General features: G+C 40.7%; 1 protein-coding gene across 6 annotated transcripts in view; it reads right to left on the reverse strand.

The window, feature by feature from the left end:
* LOC134647957 (uncharacterized) overlaps nt 1-20,573 on the reverse strand; it is a 79,449-nt gene that overhangs the window by 13,585 nt on the left and 45,291 nt on the right. For 4 of the 6 annotated variants that reach the window (XM_063502352.1, XM_063502354.1, XM_063502355.1 and 1 more), the window contains 9 exons: nt 12,612-12,731; nt 10,469-10,760; nt 8,532-8,818; nt 5,864-6,066; nt 4,737-5,614; nt 4,394-4,651; nt 3,124-3,380; nt 2,114-2,305; nt 1,297-1,420 (listed from right to left, as the gene is read on the reverse strand). In XM_063502352.1, the coding sequence (XP_063358422.1) occupies nt 1,297-1,420; nt 2,114-2,305; nt 3,124-3,380; nt 4,394-4,651; nt 4,737-5,614; nt 5,864-6,066; nt 8,532-8,818; nt 10,469-10,760; nt 12,612-12,731 (2,611 nt within the window). The remainder of the gene's footprint in view (nt 1-1,296; nt 1,421-2,113; nt 2,306-3,123; nt 3,381-4,393; nt 4,652-4,736; nt 5,615-5,863; nt 6,067-8,531; nt 8,819-10,468; nt 10,761-12,611; nt 12,732-20,573) is intronic. The other 2 variants (XM_063502356.1, XM_063502353.1) reach the window with 1 other exon arrangement.

A 20,573-nucleotide genomic window follows, 5' to 3' on the forward strand; every position in this document is an offset into this window, starting at 1 on the left:
TCTATAAAATAACACTTATGCGGAGAAATAAACCGCGAGAATGACACCATCTAAGCCCATTCATACACATAGTTCAATATAAGTTCGTTTGTCCAAAACTTCAGTACAGTAAATGAAAAAGATTGTTTTTTACGTTACTCACGTTACTCAACGACATGCAATTTTCATTCACCTCTTACATATTTTTCTTTCAACTTATGATAATTGTAATCAAAGTAACGCGTGAATAATTTAATAGACAACAGATAAATAAAGGTTACTTACCTCTTCTTTGCGTAAAAATCAATTAAAGTCGTAATATTTATAATCACTTATTTTACGTTCCTAGTTGATTCCGCAAGCAGCACTTACAATGTCGGAAATTATGACAACCGTTGACTTATTATTGACTTAAGGTTATAAAATTTGTTCTGCTACCCTCATTTGATTATTCTACATTCAAACACATTCTAAATTCAATAGTTTATTTTTTCGTTGTCATGTCCGAGTTACGCGGAAAGACCCTTTTTTAATCTGATTGACGATAAATGACAAATTACCAGCATTGATTGAAAAGAAAAATAGCATGACATGTCAATAACAAATATTCTACTTCGTAAATATGAAACAACCATACAAGACCTCAACTATCAAGCATTAAAACAAAATAGGTACTTACACTTTAATTAAAAATAAAAATAACGAGATTTGCTAAAATAGTGAAAAAAAAGTTACAAAGCTGAAACAAATTACTATGGATATATATTTCTTTATTTTTGGTTGTTCCTTTTACTTAATTCTTTGGAAGATAATAGAACCATAAAATAGAAAAAGTATAAGACATATTCCACATCATATCCCAAATTCATTGGTAGGCAAATAACAACATGCAAATATGTGTCACTTAACTTCAAACTCGGGTAAATCCATTCGACCTTCTCAACAAATATCTACCCTATTACCTTTTCTTAATACTAAAATCGCATAGTCTGACAGATGGATTTACCCGAGTTTGAAGTTAAGCTAGCTACTCATATGGAGGACCAAGGAGCTGACTACAATTCTACAGCCGATAAAGGTAGCAACTACCGCGGTCACCATACTGGCACCGCAACCAGATGTGGCGACGGCGTGCGAGCGAGAATCGCTATAGAAATGCATAGCGCTGTCTCGCTTCACACCGTAACCGCATCCGAGTGCGGTGTAGTGTAGACAGGACCGCCTAACAACGACAACGACAACAGGCTACGCCAGGTATCGACTTGCCGCGCTGTCGGGTTTGAGCTGATAGGTCTCGAGGTCCAAGAGCACGCTTACGTCGGGCGCGTTGCGGTCAGCGTCGGGCATGTTCTCGATGAACTCGTCCAGGATGGCCGACAGCATGCTGTCGCCGCAAGGGACCTCGCTGTCGCCGCGCTCGCCCTGCCGACTACTGCCGCTTCTGTAAACACATCTCCAAGTGAGTAAGTATAGACTAATCACAGTTAGGCCCACTTGCACCATCCCACTAACCCGGGGTTAAGCGGTTAAACCGTTAACCCAGTGTCAAATTGTACTGGTAACCATGGTAATTCCAGGTTTAACCGGTTAATCCCGGGTTAGTGGAATGGTGCAAGTGGGCCTTAAGGATTAACTAGAGGTGTTAAGTAACTGCTCCGTCTATTTGGTGTGATTTTTTCAATACGGGGTTAAGCGGTTTAACCGGTTAACCCTGGGTTAGTGGGAGTGTGCAAGTGGCGATAATTGTCAAAGATTTGTTGAATGTGTACCGATATTTAAAATCTAAGACAAATTATATTCGGCTCTATACATTATGCGGTAACTCTGTCATAAGTTGGCGCTTGGCAATCAGTAGCCAAAAAAATCATGTGGCGTAGTACAGTGCCATTTGGCACGGTGGCACGATTTTTTGTTTGACTTTACAACTGAATTACAATCAATAATTTCGTATGGGATTTAAGGGGGTTTTCTTCCTGGAGAGGAAGGAGGAGTGTTCATTTATCGGTTTAATTATACATATATTATCTGCCAGGAATATACTCAGGCGCCTATTATTAGGAAGGCGGAAACAGTGCAGAATGGAGAGCCTCGGTGCACAAAACAATGTGTTGACCGACAGGGAGCTAGGACTCACTGGGGCTGGTTGTTGTAGACGTGCAGCGGCGCGGTGTTGCCGTAGTGCAGCGGGTCGGGCGGGTTGGCGGCGGGCGCGGGGTAGCCGCGCGGCGCGCCCTGCAGCACGAGCTGCAGGTGGCTCTGCACGAGGCTGGGCGCGCACTCCAGACCCGACCCTCCGCCGCCGTTCACGCTGCTCGCTCGGCTGTTGCTGAAATAATACGGTCGATTCTAATTTCGGTCTTGTGCAAAACCGTTCACAACTCAACTGTCGTTATCTGCGGATCGGCAACAGTTTGTTCCGGACCCATTTTATGATCCGTTAAACGTAACAGTATAAGGGTCGGTTGCACCGAACTGTTTGTCTTCGTTAAAGCGTTCGCTAAATTCTATTGTATGGGAAGTTTCATAGTTCACTGCCGAGTGACGTTGATCAGTCCGCTAAGTGTGGTCGGTGCAACTGGCTCTAAAGCTTTGGATTCCTCCGAAAACGGTGCCGTCATATTACGGCCGTAATATAACGGTGAATGACGTCACTAGAACGTTGTCTATGTAAACAAGATGGCGCGGTTTCCTAGACGGCGTTGATTGTCAACGTAACGTAATAAAGCGGTGCCGTCATTTGGATGACGGCCGCCATGACCTTGTCGATAGTTTCGTGAACGTTTTATTAGATAGCGGTGAAGCCATTTTGAATAAATGACACGAGATTTGAATAATTGATTCCGTACTACTATTATTTTCCTCTTCTGATGATATTTCATCCTCCAAGTAAATTATAGATGGTCAAGCAAATTTTGTCAGTAGAAAAAGGCGCGAAATTCTAATTTTCTATGAGACCATATCCCTTCGCGCCTACATTTTTCAAATTTGCCGCTTTGACCTTGGTGGCTGACGGTATGTTATGACGCCGTGGTACTTTCCACATATCGTCACCGTAAAGACGGCCGTCTTTTGCTGCCGCTATATGACGGCACCGTTTTCGGAGGAATCCAAAGCTTAAGTGGAGAGGACGGGAGCGGTACTGACTTGTTAGCGGCGAGCATGTTGGTGATGGTGGCCTGGTGGCGCGGCAGGGGCGGCGGCGCGCGCGGCCGCTGCGCCGGGAAGCCGCGCAGCGCGTTGGGCAGCGGCATGGGCGTGGTGGGCGACGTCTGCTGCCGCGCCAGCAGCGACACCAGGATCTGGTTCTTGGCGCACAGCGGGCTCATGCCGGCGCTCGAGGTCGACGGTGACGTCGCCGACGACGAGCACGTGGGTGACGCCGACGCCGCACTCGAGCTCACCTGAGTAATAAAAGGGCCTATAGTGGAGTCCGTTTAGGGATCCACCTTATTTTTTTTTTCTTTATTTTAAGAGCTTTGTCACTGAGTGACGATGTCGCTCTGTATATACTACATAAATCTTAACGTCTACTTAATCCTACATTTACAAGCTTATAAATTAAGTTAGCGGCCTCTGACAGCGGCTGGGATAATATATAATTACATCCACCAATCCTAAAAAAGTTAACATCGTCAATCTCTCGTCGAACTGATTCGTTGATCCACCTTATTTATCAAAGCGAATGTAAAGAAATTAAGACGATAGTGGATGACTTTATTCTCCTTACAGAGTCCCCATTTTCCTCCCACAATAATAATAATACGCCCGCAGGATTTACGACCCCACGGACCCGAGTGCTCCAGAAAGTCGGTCAGGGTCTCCGTCTCCGGCGTGTCTTCGTCGGTCGGAGTGGAACCCCAAGGGGACCCGCAGGACTTTCGGCTCTGGCTTGCCTTAATTGGCCGTCCAGAGAGGAGTCATTAGAGCTATATGCTCCAAGTATTAAAGGGCAACACGCCTCGAGTAGCTTCGGAGAAAGCGCAGCACACCTCTCGACACCCCTGAGCCGCTCACGCCGCTGTTGCACTTAGCCGTCTTTACGATGGCACACCAGGTGCCCATCTAGCGAGTGGCGAGTCACTACCTGCCTCGATAACACTGTATATCACAATGTTATGATAGGTCATGCTAGCTTAGGTGTGGTTAATAAAAAAAATTAACAAGCAGAAACGTCTGCGAACGATGCTATTAAGCTTAGAATGAAAAAGTGGAAAAATTCCACTCCATTCCACTTTTAAAGTTGTGGTTAATAAACATGAATGAAATTAATAATATTTCCCTCCCGGGGAGGGGAAAATGGAGACTACTATTGTATGGAGAAACGGTCACGTGACTTCGTCCCCTTCCCTGTTAACGACGACATCGACCGTGTGAAGTGTACCTAACTACGAAATCGTATAAGAAATAGACTAACCTGTTGAGCCTCAGAAGTCGGCCTTTTAACATTACTCGTAGGGCAACCTTTATTCTCCTCAAATTTTCGTTTAACCCCTTGAAGCCTCTCGTGGAGGTAATCTCGCTCGGGGTCTGTGGAGCGGCCGTTATTCGACGGCCCGTTTGCCAAAAGTTGCGTTAGCAGCGCACTAGGTTGCGACACTTGTGATGACCGATTCCCGTCTTGACAATTTCTCCTATTTTCTTCAGCGTCTTCGTCTGAATTGGTGTGCAATATCTGAAGAGGACAAATACGTTGTCGTGTTTATAATAATAATAATACAACATACACAATCGATTAACGGTTCTAATGTAAAACTTACCCGTGATAAAATTTCTGAACCGTTATTATTAGGCGGCTGAAGAGTATGCAGCGCCGCACTCGACATGGACATCTGCGACTGCAGCATGTGCGACGAGTGCGACGCGTGCGGCGGGTGCGGGTGGTGCGGCAGCGCGCGCGCCGCGTGCGAGTGGTGCGGCGACAGTGCGGCCGGCGTGTGCGGCGTGTGCGGCGTCAGCGGCGTGTGCGGTGCCGACGTCTCGCTCGACGCGCCGTCCTCCTCCTCCTGCTTCAGCAGGTTCTTGAGCAGCCGGTTCTCGGACGCCACCGAGGCGTCCGACACGGGCTTGGTGAGCAGCGAGCGCAGGCGCTCGTCGGCGCCGCCCGCGGGCGCCGGCGGCTCGCCCGGCGTGGCGGGCGTGCGCGGCGTGAGCGGCGTCAGCGGCCCGGGCGACGGGCTGCCCTTCGTCTCCTTCGACTCCTCGGACATGTCGCCCATCGGGAAGTTGGGCACCGAGAACCACTGGTCGTGGTCGAAGTCGTTGATGGCGATGAAGTCGGCGGGGCTCATGGTCGGGCGGTAGGCCTCGCCGTTGGGCGCGGAGGGCAGCATCGGCCCGCCGGCGCCGGACGGCGGCGGGCCGGCGTCGAGCGGCGCGTCGTCGTCGAGCACGGTGTGCGTGGACATGATGAAGTCGTGCTCGTCGGAGGCGGCCTCGGCGCGGAAGATGCGCGTCTGCGCTATGACCCGCAGCCGGCGCTCGTTGAGCCGCAGCCGGAAGGGGTCGCTGATCGAGGGCGGCGCGGACAGCCCCGGGGCTCCCTTTAGATGCGCGGCGACGCGAACGCGATCACTTTGATCAACTAGTTCCAAATACCGGGTCCCTACTAAGTCTTCCAAACCACTTAAATCACAAGCTGTAACAATAAACATTTAATAGTTACATTTCAACCTATGTACCGTTCACGTGGCGCAGTCGGTAGGATTAAACTGGGTTAGCGAACATTTTATGTCACTTTCAATCTCAAGAGGAATTATTAAAACTCTCGAATCCGTTTAAAGAGACGATCGGTAATGACTCGATGACACTAATAAATAAATCCAACCATCTCAATCCAGGGAGGAGTACTGCTAGCCTTGGCAACAAATAGTAGTGAAAGCCTTACTTAAGATAACCAAATTGGAGTCCAATCTGAAGACGATCTGGTCGTTGTGGATGTCGGCTCGGCTGGGCGGGCCGTCGGTGGGCAGGGGCGCGGGGAGCAGGGCCGACGCGTCCTCGCAGCGCCGGATGACGCACATGACGGAGCCGGCCTGCTCCGCCGGCGAGCCGCGCACCGGCGCCGCGTGGATCACTGCCTCCACGTATCTGCACCACACCAAATTATTACTATAGTGCGTCAAGCAAATCTTGTCAGTAGCAATGTACTGCAAATTAAAGTAGGGTAACACCATGTAACACTCAAAGAGCAGAATTACGCTAAGAAAAGCAGCAATGTACATCGAACCAAAACGTGTTTCTTTTTCCACCCTTCATACGTCAGTTCGAGTGAATTATCATAACCTCAAATTTTAGTAATGTTTACCGTCAACGAGCATGATTGTACATTGTAGACACCTTAGCTTTGCTTGAGGTCATGCATAATCTCATAATCAGCAGAAATTTCTCTTGAAATAGAAACGATTCAGAATGTAAACAATAAGATGATGGCTGTCATTCACGATCCACATTCCACAGATAACACACAGATGACACGCGATTTTGGAATTATTCGAACACAGTGTTGCTAACCCGCGATTTTTCAAATTTGCCGCCTTTTAATACTGACAAGATTTGGTTGATCCAGTATATCTACTGTGTATATTGCTAAACTTATCTAGTGCCCTATGTATACGATGTCCCTCTCGCACACCGCTGCGGCGTGTGGAATACCGCCTTGAGAGTAATTCCCGATAACCGGCGCGGGATGGAGTTAGTAGTAAATGAACCAAGGGCCGTATTTATATCTGCAGGTGCGTATGCATTTTACTAATTAAAGAAATTACTTACTGAAAAGCACAATAGGAACACCATATAGCCAATACTACGCTTTAATAACCAACGTGTTTCGTAAATACAATTTGATAATTAATTTGATTTATGAAAAGTTAACTTTCAGTGAAATACTTTTACCTTATGCATGACGTCAATTTCAACCATTCATCACAACCATAAATCAAAGTTCATAATCATGGTGAGCACGCAGTCCCCAAACGTTATCGTTCACTACAAAAAGATAGGACGGATCATTTACACCGTCGGCGGATTGACCAAGTCATTGTCTCGCGATTGCCAATCGTTGTGCAAGCGTTTTGAAAAGCGAAGCTCAACCGACCAACTCTGGTTACGCATTACGAAAATTGCGATAAAACTAGTAACCGTGCCTAATGACTAATCGGCCTCGGAATTTTTAAAGCAATTATACATATATTATTTAAAACTAGGTATTAGCTTTTACTGTGCATTTATTTATTTTTATTTTCATTTTATGTTAGACAAACTTACGGAATGCACAGTTTCCGTAAGTTTGTCTATCTAATTTGAATTCTCCCCTCATCTACTCGAAGGTTAGCTGGAAGAGATTCCTTACAGGGATAAGTTCGCCTTTGTACCTTTATTTCTGTAAATATTATGTAAACCTGTGTTGTGTGCAATAAAGTGATTACTACTACTACTACTACTACTTTTTGTAGAGGTCTCAGCAACAATCCTGACAAATTACGAGGTGATTCTGATTTCGTCTGATTCGATTTTAAAAACCCGACCCATAAATTGCGCTATTTTTAAAAACCCTTGGAGTTCTTTCCTTGATTTCTTTGCATTTGACATTTTTCTATATGATAATTCAGTAGAAAGAAGAGAGGAAAATAGAACATTGAAAATTACTATAATAAAATTTAATCGACCCCTTATCGCTCAACTGCATCAGAATGAAATTGCAAAATAATCGATAGTCATAACCAACAATCGTTGACATAGGAAGCTAGTGCTAATCTCAATACGCAAATTTATAATTTATATGGGTGCCAATAGATCTTTAAATAATGTAGGTCAATTTATTGAAAAGTTGTTTCTATGTTGAATACATTATGTTTACACATACACGTTTATATTAGGCTTTTAGTTTGCAGTTCACGTTGAGCGATAGTACGGCATTGACGGCCAGCCTAATAGGGTATTATCCATATTGGTCCAAACCTTGCCGTCCAAAAATTTTTTTTAGATTCCACACGTCGTGGGCTATCAGAATATACCCCATGTATATTAGCCGATTTTTCGTAGTTTTTGAGTTATGATTTTTTAAACTTTTAACTTTTGTTATGAAATTCCGGGGTTCCCATACAGGGTGGTTAAAAAATAACTGCATTCCCGTTGCCAGGAAGGTTTTGGGATTATACTGAGCAAATTTTACTATGGCACCAACCCCGAAATCGCGAAAAAAAAATTTACCCTTCCATAGAAAATGGACCACAGCCAAAATGTATGAAAGCCAAAATTTTTTTCTCGCGATTTCGGGGTTGGTCCCAATAGTAGAATTTGCTCAGTGTAATCCCAAAACCTCCCTGGCAACGGGAATGCAGTTATTTTTTAGCCACCCTGTATGGGAACTTGGGAACCCCGGAATTTCATAACAAAAATTAAAAGTTTAAAAAATCATAACTAGAAAACTACGAAAAATCGGCTAACATACATGGGGTATATTCTGATAGCCCACGGCGTCAGGAATCTAAAAAAAATTTTTGGACGTCAAGGTTTGGACCACCCTGTATAGTATTTAATAGTACATTACTTACTCAGCGTTGTCTGTCCCATTCGAGTTGTGGATGGCGAGTCGGGCTTGTATAGCTTGAAACTTGTCGGTGTCTCCTGCGGACCAGCCGAAACTTTGTATATTCTTCAACAAGGGCTTTATTTTTGCATGGTCCCTGGCATGCAACAGTGAGAAGATAGATTTTTTGTATAACTCGGTTCTGTCCTGCAGAATGAAGTCTTTAATGTTCTCGGTTACGCAAACGATTTTGCCTTCTGAATTAATTTCCAGTAAAACCCAACCAAGATTGCTCGTGTAGTGCTTTAGAGCCTGAAACGAGAAAAAATAAGTTATTACAAAAATATCTAATATAAAAAGATGGAATGTGGACTACTTAAACTAAATATTGGTACAGATATAAACATTTTAAAAAAGGAGGGAGAGACAGTAATTTATTCAATCAGATAGTCGAAAATAATAAATGCTAGTATTATTAAAATGACTAAGTAAGGAAAACATAACCTAACTACAGCTTTTCTAAGTGTGAAAGTATTCCTAGATGAAATTTTATTCATATTACCAGACTAGTACAGTAATCCAGTATTTACAAATACTATTGCAAGCTACAGCGCATGATCAGCAAGAAGCATGTTAAGTAGGGCCTGAATGTCATTTCCACCCGTATCTTTATACTCCATCCAAATACATATCCCGATAATCGATAGCGGTCGTGACCTTGCCGACCCTAAATACAGACTGGAGCCCTGAACATTTTAACACATAGACACTCTCTAGGTCAGATGATTACCATAAATGTTGTTATGTCATTCTTACGTATTATCCGTGTACTGTATAAAGTGTCATTCAATAGAACTTGCTAACTATGTAAACAAACCGCCATACTAAAATTGACACTGAATGTCAATTTACTCGTAACTTTTGTTTACATTGTTAGCAATTTCTATTGAATGACACTTTAGATATTTTTATGGGTCATCTCGACATACCTGAAAGTTTTTATTTTTATTTTAGTTTGTATTACAGTAACAAGTAGGTGGGTGTAAGCTGTAACCTCGCGAATCCCCATGAATCCACCATTTTGAAAGAGTTCCAAAAATGTGAATCGACACCCGGTTGCGTCGCCAACAAGATTCATACACGGCAATATTCAGTCATGGCTAAATTATTTTTCGAAGACTCGCCCTGCCAGTCATCCCTAATGGCAACTTACGAAACAAAATATAACATATTTTATGATATCTCTATCTCTTAGGAGGTGATTACTGATTAGTAATAGACAATTTACCGCACAACTTGAGCTCCACGAACTGGGTAGGTATATGACGAGTAACCGTGATAGTTTCTTTTCCTTTTTCCTGTTTAGTCAACATCTAAAGCCGAACCGTGCCCGACTTGAATCCGAGGAATAAGCAAGGTAATATTGTTCCTACAGCATTCGCAGAAAACAAATGAGTCGCATAATTATAGGTATCGGTAACATGAAGTCCGTTAAACAACGTCAGTGCAACAGATGCCTCTGAAGTGCGTCGCAACATCAACCTCTAATCCTATAGGTTTTCTGTAAGTCACTAAGCTACGAGGCTATCCGCCTGCTAATACGGCACACGCTAACTTTAGATGGAGTATTGTGCTTCACTATGTAAACATTGTTTTTAGTAAGTAATGCCACATGCATTTACATAATATTTTATGAAGAAAAAAAATAGCATTATGTATGTATAGGTATATAGGTATGTTATTTACGTAGACATTATTACTCACAATAAATTAAAACTTTTGACCAGTTGCGCGGACCAAACCTAACTTTTTATTTACAATAATAAAAAACGTACTTTCCGTTAATGACATCGTACTGGGGACTCTCGTCCGCGAAAGAAAACCTCGCCCATGCGCTTCTCACTGATCGAGTGATCGCCGCTGATCGGACAGCTACGTAATATTGCAAATAGCAAGTGATACCTCAATAAGTGTAGTGGTCTCAGAGTAGTGGTGTCCTGGAGGCGGCGGCTGCGGCTGCGTGGAGCTGACCTCCCCCGCCTGTACGGGCTCGAGGCGCGCGCGCAGCGGACACTCGCCAGGGCACTCGCGGCGCCGGTTCAGCACCTCCTGGATCTGGCGAGTGGCCTCGCGAACGATGCCGTTCTTGTCTGGCTGCTTCACCTCCGCCAGGCACGTGCCCAGGAGCTCTTCCAACTGATTTATGGTCTCGTTCTCGAGCTCCCGACGCCGTTTCTCGTTGATACACTTATTTCTGGAAAAGAAGAGATGTTTTTTAGATACTTATCGAGATATGTGCAAACTTACATGAAATTTACGCGAATCATGCGGAAACGGAAGTTGATATTCAAACATTCAACAATATCAATATATACTAGCTTTACGTATACACAGAATTTTACATACATATGTAATGTAAGGCATTCCTTAGAGTAAACGGGAATATTACGAAGAACCGAAAATCGAACACGCGACAGCTTTACCACTTAACGTCAGCTTACGCGATTACAGCGAATATTTTCATAATTTCGCCTTTTCACACCAAGGCGAGGCGCTTAGAGACACATTCCGACTATACTTTGTTAACGGCCCTAGATATTAAGTGGTAATATTAAGTAACAATGCGCTACCCCATACTATCATGTTTTATTCAGCAGGGCCGCCTGCTATGAAATTACGACTTTATTATTTTATTATTAGCATAATAACAAAGGTAAATAGAATTCAAAACCTATGACAACCTGGAATTAAAATATGTATCTAATAATCTAATTAGAGCACTACGCGATTTTAAAGTTAAGTTCAATGAAATTGTAATTAGTTCAATAGGCCACGAATTATTTAACCAACACATTTACCTATATAGCGACAAGTATCGGGTTTCTTCCAACGATATGCTACATACGCTGACAATGTTATTAAACTCATTTGAATTGTTTCCGTGTAAACTGTTTAGTTGATAATTAGTATGCGAAAGATAAGTATGTGGCTCTTACTATGCTTTGACTGGTATCCGATATCCTTGGTAGTTCTACTGTTGGTAACTACTAATATTACTTTTATTTAAAAATGAATATTAAGAGATGAAACCTTTTTTTTCTACTGTTTGGAAATGGAAAGCATAGACAATAACATACGCGCTTAATGAGAGTTTTAGATTAATGCATAGGCCACTTGTCTTATGTCGTTTTTAATTCAAACGAATAATCTAACGACTGATTTGTTTAAATTAGCGTATGGAGCAAGCTACACGTAAGAAAGAAATACATTTTTATAATTAACGTACTTAAGTACCTATTCAAATATTCTTATGAGAACTAACCACAATTTCGGTCAATAAAGTATTCGAAACGTCAAATCAACAATTTAATATTCAAATTGAACGTTCACGCATTTATATGAAATGACTAGACTGTGCTGCCTCCTGACGGCCAGGCCAGTATTACGAGGCCGACCGCAAAACCGACCTGCGGAGCGTCAACGCGTATGACAATAGGCGTTTTGAAAACTTAACAAATTATAATAGTAAATAGAACTGCTGAGGTCCAAAAATATAGTTGAGCTTTTTCAGACGCAGTTGTGCATTAGTGAATCCGACTCTGACTGAGACTTCAAACAAAACTATGGACCGGTAATTACAGAATTTAATATGTAGTCTTGGGAGAGTATTTATATTAACAACTAAAATAAATACCTCACAAACATGATATTTATAAGTACAATATAACTGAGCGATAAACCAAAAACGTCCAACCACGTCGAAGGACACTCGTGCCCAAAACGCCACGCCGTCATTCGACGTCAATAATTATGAATTTTCATGCTTTATCATCTTAATGCTCTCTATTACTATCTACTGGTAATTCTTCATTTACTTCTAAGCTTTGACTTTGGTAATTATTTTAAAGCAGTCGAATATACATTATTATTATTATATAGCGCGTAGCGTCTGGGGCACATAATTTTGACAATTGATGTTTCATGAAGAATTGATATTGATCTATGGGAGTTCTATTGGAATGTAGTATGAATGTAGCTTGTTCGTGATGGCAACCCTATTATCGATGATGTATCGGTGAACGAGCACTTAACGCTGGATACGTACACTTGCGATTGTGGTTTACTGTCTGACTTTCTCTTTATCTTCTTAACCGGCGCTGTCACGCTCATCTTGCCTTGCATCCCCCTCCATGTGTCTCCCAGTTGGAGGTCACAGGAATTGACTCTACGGAAGCAGCAAACAAACAACTTTTAAATTAATTATCATTCACTATTACGAAGCTAACATATGCGTGAACAAGAGACCAAATAATAATAACGGCTACCTCTATACAAATTTGTGTTCCTTCGAGATACAGAGCTTGTTATAGATATTGAGCGTCACTTTAGCGAGATTTAAGAAGGATAATAAATATCCTGGGGTTATTCCATTTGTCCCCGCTTGGTATTTACCCGCGAGTACTAGGTCAATCGCATACAGATCACCGGTAAATTCAAAGTTAGGACAAATGGGAATATTGGGCATATCCCTTTTTTATTTGAAACTTTTACCTCCGTTTCTCTTATAATGCCACCTACTAACTAAGTTTCAAAAAGCGTTATAAATAATATGTGCCGCACAACATACGTCTTGCTAAATTGACGCAATGTACAAATATTAGGAACATCACAATGTATGGATAGCAGACTAATATTACTCGTCCCTGCTTAACCAAAAATGTAATAAAAGCATATTAACTGAAACAAAATGTAAGTAAATTGTAAGTGAGAAAGCATAGGCTCAACTTTCTTCAATTAGCCCGGCCTTCTGTGCACACCAACCTCGATAAACATTAACAAGAACACTTTATGTTTTGATTGCTTAAGTACACAATGAGCATGACTCATTATCACAACGTGTTTAACATATGCAGCATTTTTTTCTTACATAATCAAGTTGTCAATATGGTTGAAACTCGGCATGATATAAATTAGTTAAATGACTATGCTACACATGTTTTTTCCCAGATCGGTTTAATTGACGAGCCTAATCGTTAAATTTAAACTTAACACTCAGCAGCTCACATGTAGTGATAGACATTACGTAATATTGGGTGATTAATAACTTAGAACTTAACTAACTCTTCTTGGGTGATTGATAACTTAGGGATGAAAACATTATATTCACACTTTTAAAACGCCACATTAAGTGTTTTTTTTTTTTACATTTTTAACCTTTGACTTTGGCCATAGTTACATTTCTATAGAAATCGTCACTCAATCCGGTACATATTTTTACAAAGAAATGTATGACTGCCTGCTTTGAACTGATACTTCATAGAATAAGGAATCTCTTGACTATATAAAAATAATATACAACTTGCCCTAGTTGATAAGAACAGGAAGAAATATAGCATAGATTAGACCTGGGGATCCAACCCTTTCCCCTCCCTTTTTGGGGGTAGGCACGGTACAATCTCGTGGCCACCGGGCCAAATCAGCTTTGTTTGACCTTAGGAACAATCGTGCCAAGCGGCATCGCCTGAGACAAAAGTGCATACTCACTGCACTCACTTAGCCTACGAATTAAATTTCACAAAATTAAAAACTTTTGAAAGGCTATATCTCGGAAACTATTCAATCTACAGAGATTATTCTAGTGTCATATTGCAGCACATTTAGTCTTCTTTAAAAACTCCCTGAAAGGGTACAATCAAAAACTAGTCTTTTAGGGTTATAATCGCCCAAATCTAAAAGAAACCCGAAATTTTCGCAGTTTTTTCCATTTTTGACAAAGTTGCGTTCGGCACTCGAGGTCACAAACTTGGATTATTAATTGGGCCAACATCATAAATAAGACTGCAAAAAATCAGAACTACCGGATTTGACGCAGAAGAGCCACGTTACAAAATTCGACAAATTTACTGGATTATTATGAAATTTCCGATTTTCTGCTGTTTTTTATTTCAGGGTTAACTCGGAAGGTAGGTTTTGTCGTTTGTCTGGCAACGAGGGGTTGCCTAGATTTTGAAAATAGTTTACCTCACGCTATAGGTATGACAATTGCCACTTCAAAACTTTAAAAACCAAGCATTACGATTCGGTATACAGCTTATCACATTTTACAATAGTTTTGCCTTACGATTTAATTCGTATATTTTTAAGTCCAAAGAGAAAGAGTTCCGTTCAGTTACGTCACATTTTTTTCGTTCGACTATCTGGTTGTCAAGTGATTTTACGCTCTCGCTTCGCCTGTCGTTGAAACTAATTTTATGTTAACTTTACTGCATTCTTCTTAATCAACGCTATTAAAGAATCTCTTAGTTAATTAACTAAATCACCACAACAATTTTATTTTTCAACTAATACTTTAGTAGATTGAATGGAAATGGCATCTTTTATAGTACATACATGTGGCTTTCCATCAGACAAGGGTCCTTATGCACATAGAGCATAAGGACCCTATAGGCATGGAACCCCACATATGGCTAGAATGTGACGGTACAAGTCTTTATTAAATAGCCGATAATAAATTCCTTTGTTCCGACAATTGCCATAAGTTGATAAGAGATAGGTCCATCAACTAAATAAATGACAATCAAAATGTAATGTTCACATTGCGGCGATATTCATCAAATGCCAAGTACCGAACAGAACTGGCTGGAGCTTGGTGCGAAAGAGAGACAGGGCTAGCCGTCGAATGACGCCTACCGAGGAGCCCCACTACGCAACCTTACTGCGACGGCCGCGCAACCTTGAAATAATAATGTTCGGAATAACAACAACGCGCCATGACCAGAAATAGTACCTATATAAAATTACTTCTTGACAATTTTGAAGCCTCTATTCAAATCCTCTTCCTGTATCCTGTATTATATAACATCAAGTCCCCACCACGCAACGCGCATGCGTTAAAAGAAATCCCAATTAGCGACAAATAGCAAAAAAAACGTATTCTTTTTTTTAATTCTAATTAAGCACTCACCTTCCCATATTGTTAACGCCTTTGAGTAACACAACCTACCGCAAATAAATTCAGTTGACACTCGCATTCAAATGGGTGAAAGTTGGTAGTAGCCGAAGGTTTCGCTTTTTCAATCGTTACTCAACGAATTCGTCACCCGTCCACGTACATTAGCATTACATACGTTGAAACGTAAAGCAAACGTCAGACTTATTTTACCCTGCCGAAGATTAGATATGTCATGTTACCACATTAAAAATATCAATATTTGTAAATATTTATGAGAATAGAATATTTTTGTTTTTTAATAAACATTTTGATTTAATAATAATTAGTTTGTGTTTGGCTTCAAAAGGAGTAACGGAATATATGATAACTATGATGAGTTATAGAAATACAAAATTTCAGCATAAGTTTTTTCATCAAAAAACATTTAAAGTAGCTTCAACTATTGTGGCAAAAATGATATCGTCGAAGTAATGGAACGGGTTAAGCCTCAGGGGGCTTTGTTCGCTGTCATAATTTTTTGAATGTAAACATTGTGTGTTAATAAATAAATGAAAAAAAAAAAAAACGGGTTGCACAACGCACAACCTTCGATCTGATGAACGTTTAAGCGGCGCCAGCAACTGTCTTCCCTTAAGACGAAACAGGAGCTGAGATTTAAAATTTTAGGTAAATGTACCCGTCTCGCTAACGGAAGCGGCTCCTAAAACTAGTGCGATAAGGACAAGGCGAAAAGTCCTGCGTAAATATCTCAAAAATCGAGATTTCGTACTCGACTGTTTTCTTTTCCAAAACTTAACCAATCGTAACCAAATTTGGAAATCTAAATGATTATGAAAATATCTGTGTCGGACCGTTTTGCTTTTTTGGCTAAGTGATATCAGTTTTGAATACCACGCCTCTCATTGCGGCATAGTCAATTTGGCCATTTTGGCCATTTTTGAAGGGCTCTAGCGCCTTAAAAAACAAAAATATCAAAAAAAGCAAAACGGTCCGACACCGATATTGACAATATTAATCTGTGTTGAAAAAATCATTGCTCTAGCTTCAAACCCCACGGAGGAAACAGCCGAGTACGTTTGTATGAAGAAATGACCACTCCTGTTGCCTCTTAAAGAGCTGTCATATTTTTCATACAAACTAACTTTATCCGGCCCTAATTCTTGCGTTTTAGGAGTATTTCGACTACTAGTTTCGTCATTTCAAGTTCCTAATTAGAGATCTTTATTGGGTAATTTTTGTTGTTTCTCTCTATTTATTTCTCCATATCTCATCTTAGCGTTTATCCTGGCATCTTCAACTGCTGCTTCGGAACTAGGCTCCGTTTGCGAATTTTTCTCCACTCAGCATGGTCATGTTTATTTTATTTTTATTTTTATTTATTCTAACGGTACTGTACCGTTATTAACATTAACACAACACCTATCACAACACTGTAATGGTTCCTCTACACGATGGGCCAGCGCCGGCCACTCCAAGGGACGCATTTATGCGTTAGAGGGAGCAAGTGATATTGCTATCTCATTCTACCGCATGGCTGCGTCCCTTGGAGTGGCCGGCGCTGACCCATCGTGTAGAGGAGCCATAACAGCTATCGAAACAGTTGCCCAATGCGATAGTGTTACATATTTTTTTTCATCTCTCCTGTTCGGAAAGTTCACCTTTCACAGGCTGATAACCGGGTGGAAATTCGCATTTCCCACCCTAGGGTGGAATGTAATTTTTTTTTTAATTTTTACTTCGAGCAACGGCTAACAGCCATATATGCCATATTATTCAGTAAAAGCTCTCATATTAGCTTCCGCATGACTGAAATTGGCTACGTTTACATTTTGATCGAAAAAAAAAAACTAAAACCATAGACAATCCGATTTTAAAATGGGATGTCTGAAACGGCCTTAATGTATACGCGCCTTAAAAAAAGTGAAACTGAATGAATGAATGTAATGTAATGATAATATTTTAATAAACATTCATTGTATGCATTGTATTTATATTAATTTATTAACAAATATTTATGTTTATTTTATATATTTAAATATTAAATACAAGTAGTATATTTTTTATACACAATAATAAATATTTTGGCAGTAGCAACATTTTTATTTTTATGAAACAAATAAAATAGGAAAAAAAACTAATTAGGAAAAGGCGGGAATCGGTATTGGTACTAAATAAACTGTTGAGAGATTACTTGCTCTGGTTCAAAATTGATTTTTCAAGTGATTCGAGTGACTTAAACAGAATTAACTCCTGAATCTGTTAAAGAAGAAGCAAAAACAGTGATTGATAATCTTTTACCTACATCTTCAAAACAAAGATACCTAAAGGCATACGAGCACTTCATGAATTGGAGAAGCGTTAAAAAAGTGGTCGCTGTCGGAAAACGTATTTTTGGCTTATTTCAGTGAAATGTCTAAATCATTACAACCTTCCACACTTTGGAGCAATTACTCTAAAATCAGTGCTTATTGATTTTGATTTAATGACTGATGTGATGAATACAAAGCATCAAGTGAACTTGAAAATCTTCATAAATTTAACAGCGTTTTTAAAACGACTATCTCAAAACTATAAAAGCAAGAAATCAAAGGTAAAATCCTCAAGAAGTAGAGATAGTCTTGAATGACGCTCCCGATGACATTTATTTAGCAACCAAGGTAGGTACAAAATGCGCAACATTTTCGTAAAAAGTCGAAATGTATAGGTTTTAGTAAGTAAGCCTACATGATAATATGTTCTAATGAAATAATGTTGCAGGTTGTTCTTATCTTTGGCGTATGCGGCGCCTGCAGAAGCATTGAATTCTCACAAATTACCGTCCATGATGTCGAAAAATATAACGAGATAATACTAGTGAAACTGTTGAATACAAAAACCAATATAGACCGTCAGTTTGTAGTACGTAAAGAATTTACAAAGTTGGTAGAAAAGTACGCAGCTCTCAGACCAGAAAATGTAAACACAGACCGATATTTTTTAAATTACCAACGTGGTAGATGTTTAAAGCAAGTAATTGGAAATAACAAGTTTGCAAATATGCCACGACAAATTGCTTTATTCCTGAATTTGCCGAATGCAGAATTGTACACAGGACACTGTTTTCGCCGGACTTCCGACACCCTACTCGCCGATTCTGGAGCTAGCTTATCAGCCCTGAAACGGCACGGTGGTTGGAAGTCTAGTGCCGTCGCCGAGAGATACGTGGAGGACTCCGACGAAAAGAAATCTAAAATAGCGTCAAAAATAACCGAATTAATAAATATTTAAAGAAGTCTATGGCCCTTCTCTCACGAGGCTACTCTCAAGCGATTTGTGTTTCGTACGCGTATCCTACGCGTCGCTTGTGAGTACCCGCCATATTTATTTCCTACGTTTCGCACACGACGAGACGCGTCGACGACGCGTTTGATATCAGTCGCACGCTACTGTCTTGCTGATCGCACGCGACTCGAGTCGTATACGCGTTGTATACTCAAGATGGCGGCAGAACAAGTTTTTAATATAAATTTCGTTCAAGAGGTGGAAAAGTATCCATGTTTATATAATTATAAGCTGCCTGATTATGTAAGAAAAGATGTGACAGAAAAGGCGTGGCTTGAGATTGAAAAACAATCAATTTGACAGGTCAGGAATTATATTTTTATTTCAATTAAATGTATACACAATAATTGGACGAATAAAGAATTGAGAATAGAGAAGAAGATTGTCTTCATCGCTGGAGTCACTAGACATCGTCGTACGAATGTTGTTCCGCAAATGATACAAAATAAGTCTCATTTGCGTAGCACCGTGTGCGGAAACGAGTAGCATACCAGTAGGCGATCATGGTTTGCATCTCAGTCGCGTAGCTTTTGAATAGTCTCGTGAGAGAAGGGCCTATCTCCCCAAACTGGTACGTCCAAAGATCCGGATCCAGTCCCACATTTTTCGAGACAAAATAGTCAGTTTGACGAGCAAAATGTACCGGCATCTCACAACACACAAGAGACCCAGGTGTCTCAGAAGATTTCTAATATAAATATGCCTGGCAAAACTTTAAATTTTTCTAATTGTTTAAATTTTACCGTAATCTTTAAATAATTTCGTTTCATTATTGTTACCTAATAATTTGTTCTAAATAAATATACTAAACCAATACCAATAATAAACCTACATTGCTCGTGTTTGACTTTCCTCATACATAGTCGAAATGAAAAGTAGAGTGTTTAACTCGGGTAAAAGTAACCATCTCACCCTCGAACTATTGGCGCTCTCTGTTCGTTCGAGCGCCAAAATATCTCGGGTGAAATGGTTCACTTTCCACCCTCGGTTAACAATCTACTATTTACTCCCGTACTTTATTTGTCATTTAAAGGATCCTGCACACATCTTTAAAACCTACCTTAAGGCTTCGTCACACAGGCGCGTATTCCGGGCGGGGCGTGAGCGGGGCGCGCCGCTTTTACATATAAAACGCTCACGCCCCGCCCGGAAAACGCGTCTGTGTGACGGAACCTTTATAGTTGTCAAGACAAATCTTTAGTCAATTCCCCAAAAAAGCATTTGTGCATACACGCAGTATCTTTTTGGCACTTTTACGATACTTCGTGTAATGACCACTTAAAAAATATTGTATGAAATACATTGTTACCAACCTTATTTTAAATGTCATCTCTGACAAGTAAGTGAACCATAGACATGTTTTTTTTTTATTTCACACATTCTATAATCTTTTCCCGCCCGTACCCTCCATTCTTTGCTACTTCTTGAATGTGGTTGTCGTATGAAAACTTAACATTGTGTTAAAAAAACAGTGTGTCTTTCAAGTTAAAATCGATGAAGACGAAAACTTTGTGTCTACGCCTGAAGAAATATTTGTGATAGCGCAAGAAGTTATTAAAAATACCTATTTTACGGTATCTACCTAGATCATCATCTTCCTCGCGTTATCCCGGCATTTTGCCACGGCTCATGGGAGCCTGGGGTCCGCTTGACAACTAATCCCAGTAATTGGCGTGGGCACTAGTTTTTACGAAAGCGACTGCCATCTGACCTTCCAACCCAGAGGGTAAACTAGGCCCGTATTGGGATTAGTCCGATACACGATGTTTTCCTTCACCGAAAAGCGACTGGTAA

This window comes from Cydia amplana, chromosome 5, assembly GCF_948474715.1.
Source record: "Cydia amplana chromosome 5, ilCydAmpl1.1, whole genome shotgun sequence".
NCBI classification, from domain to species: domain Eukaryota; kingdom Metazoa; phylum Arthropoda; class Insecta; order Lepidoptera; family Tortricidae; genus Cydia; species Cydia amplana.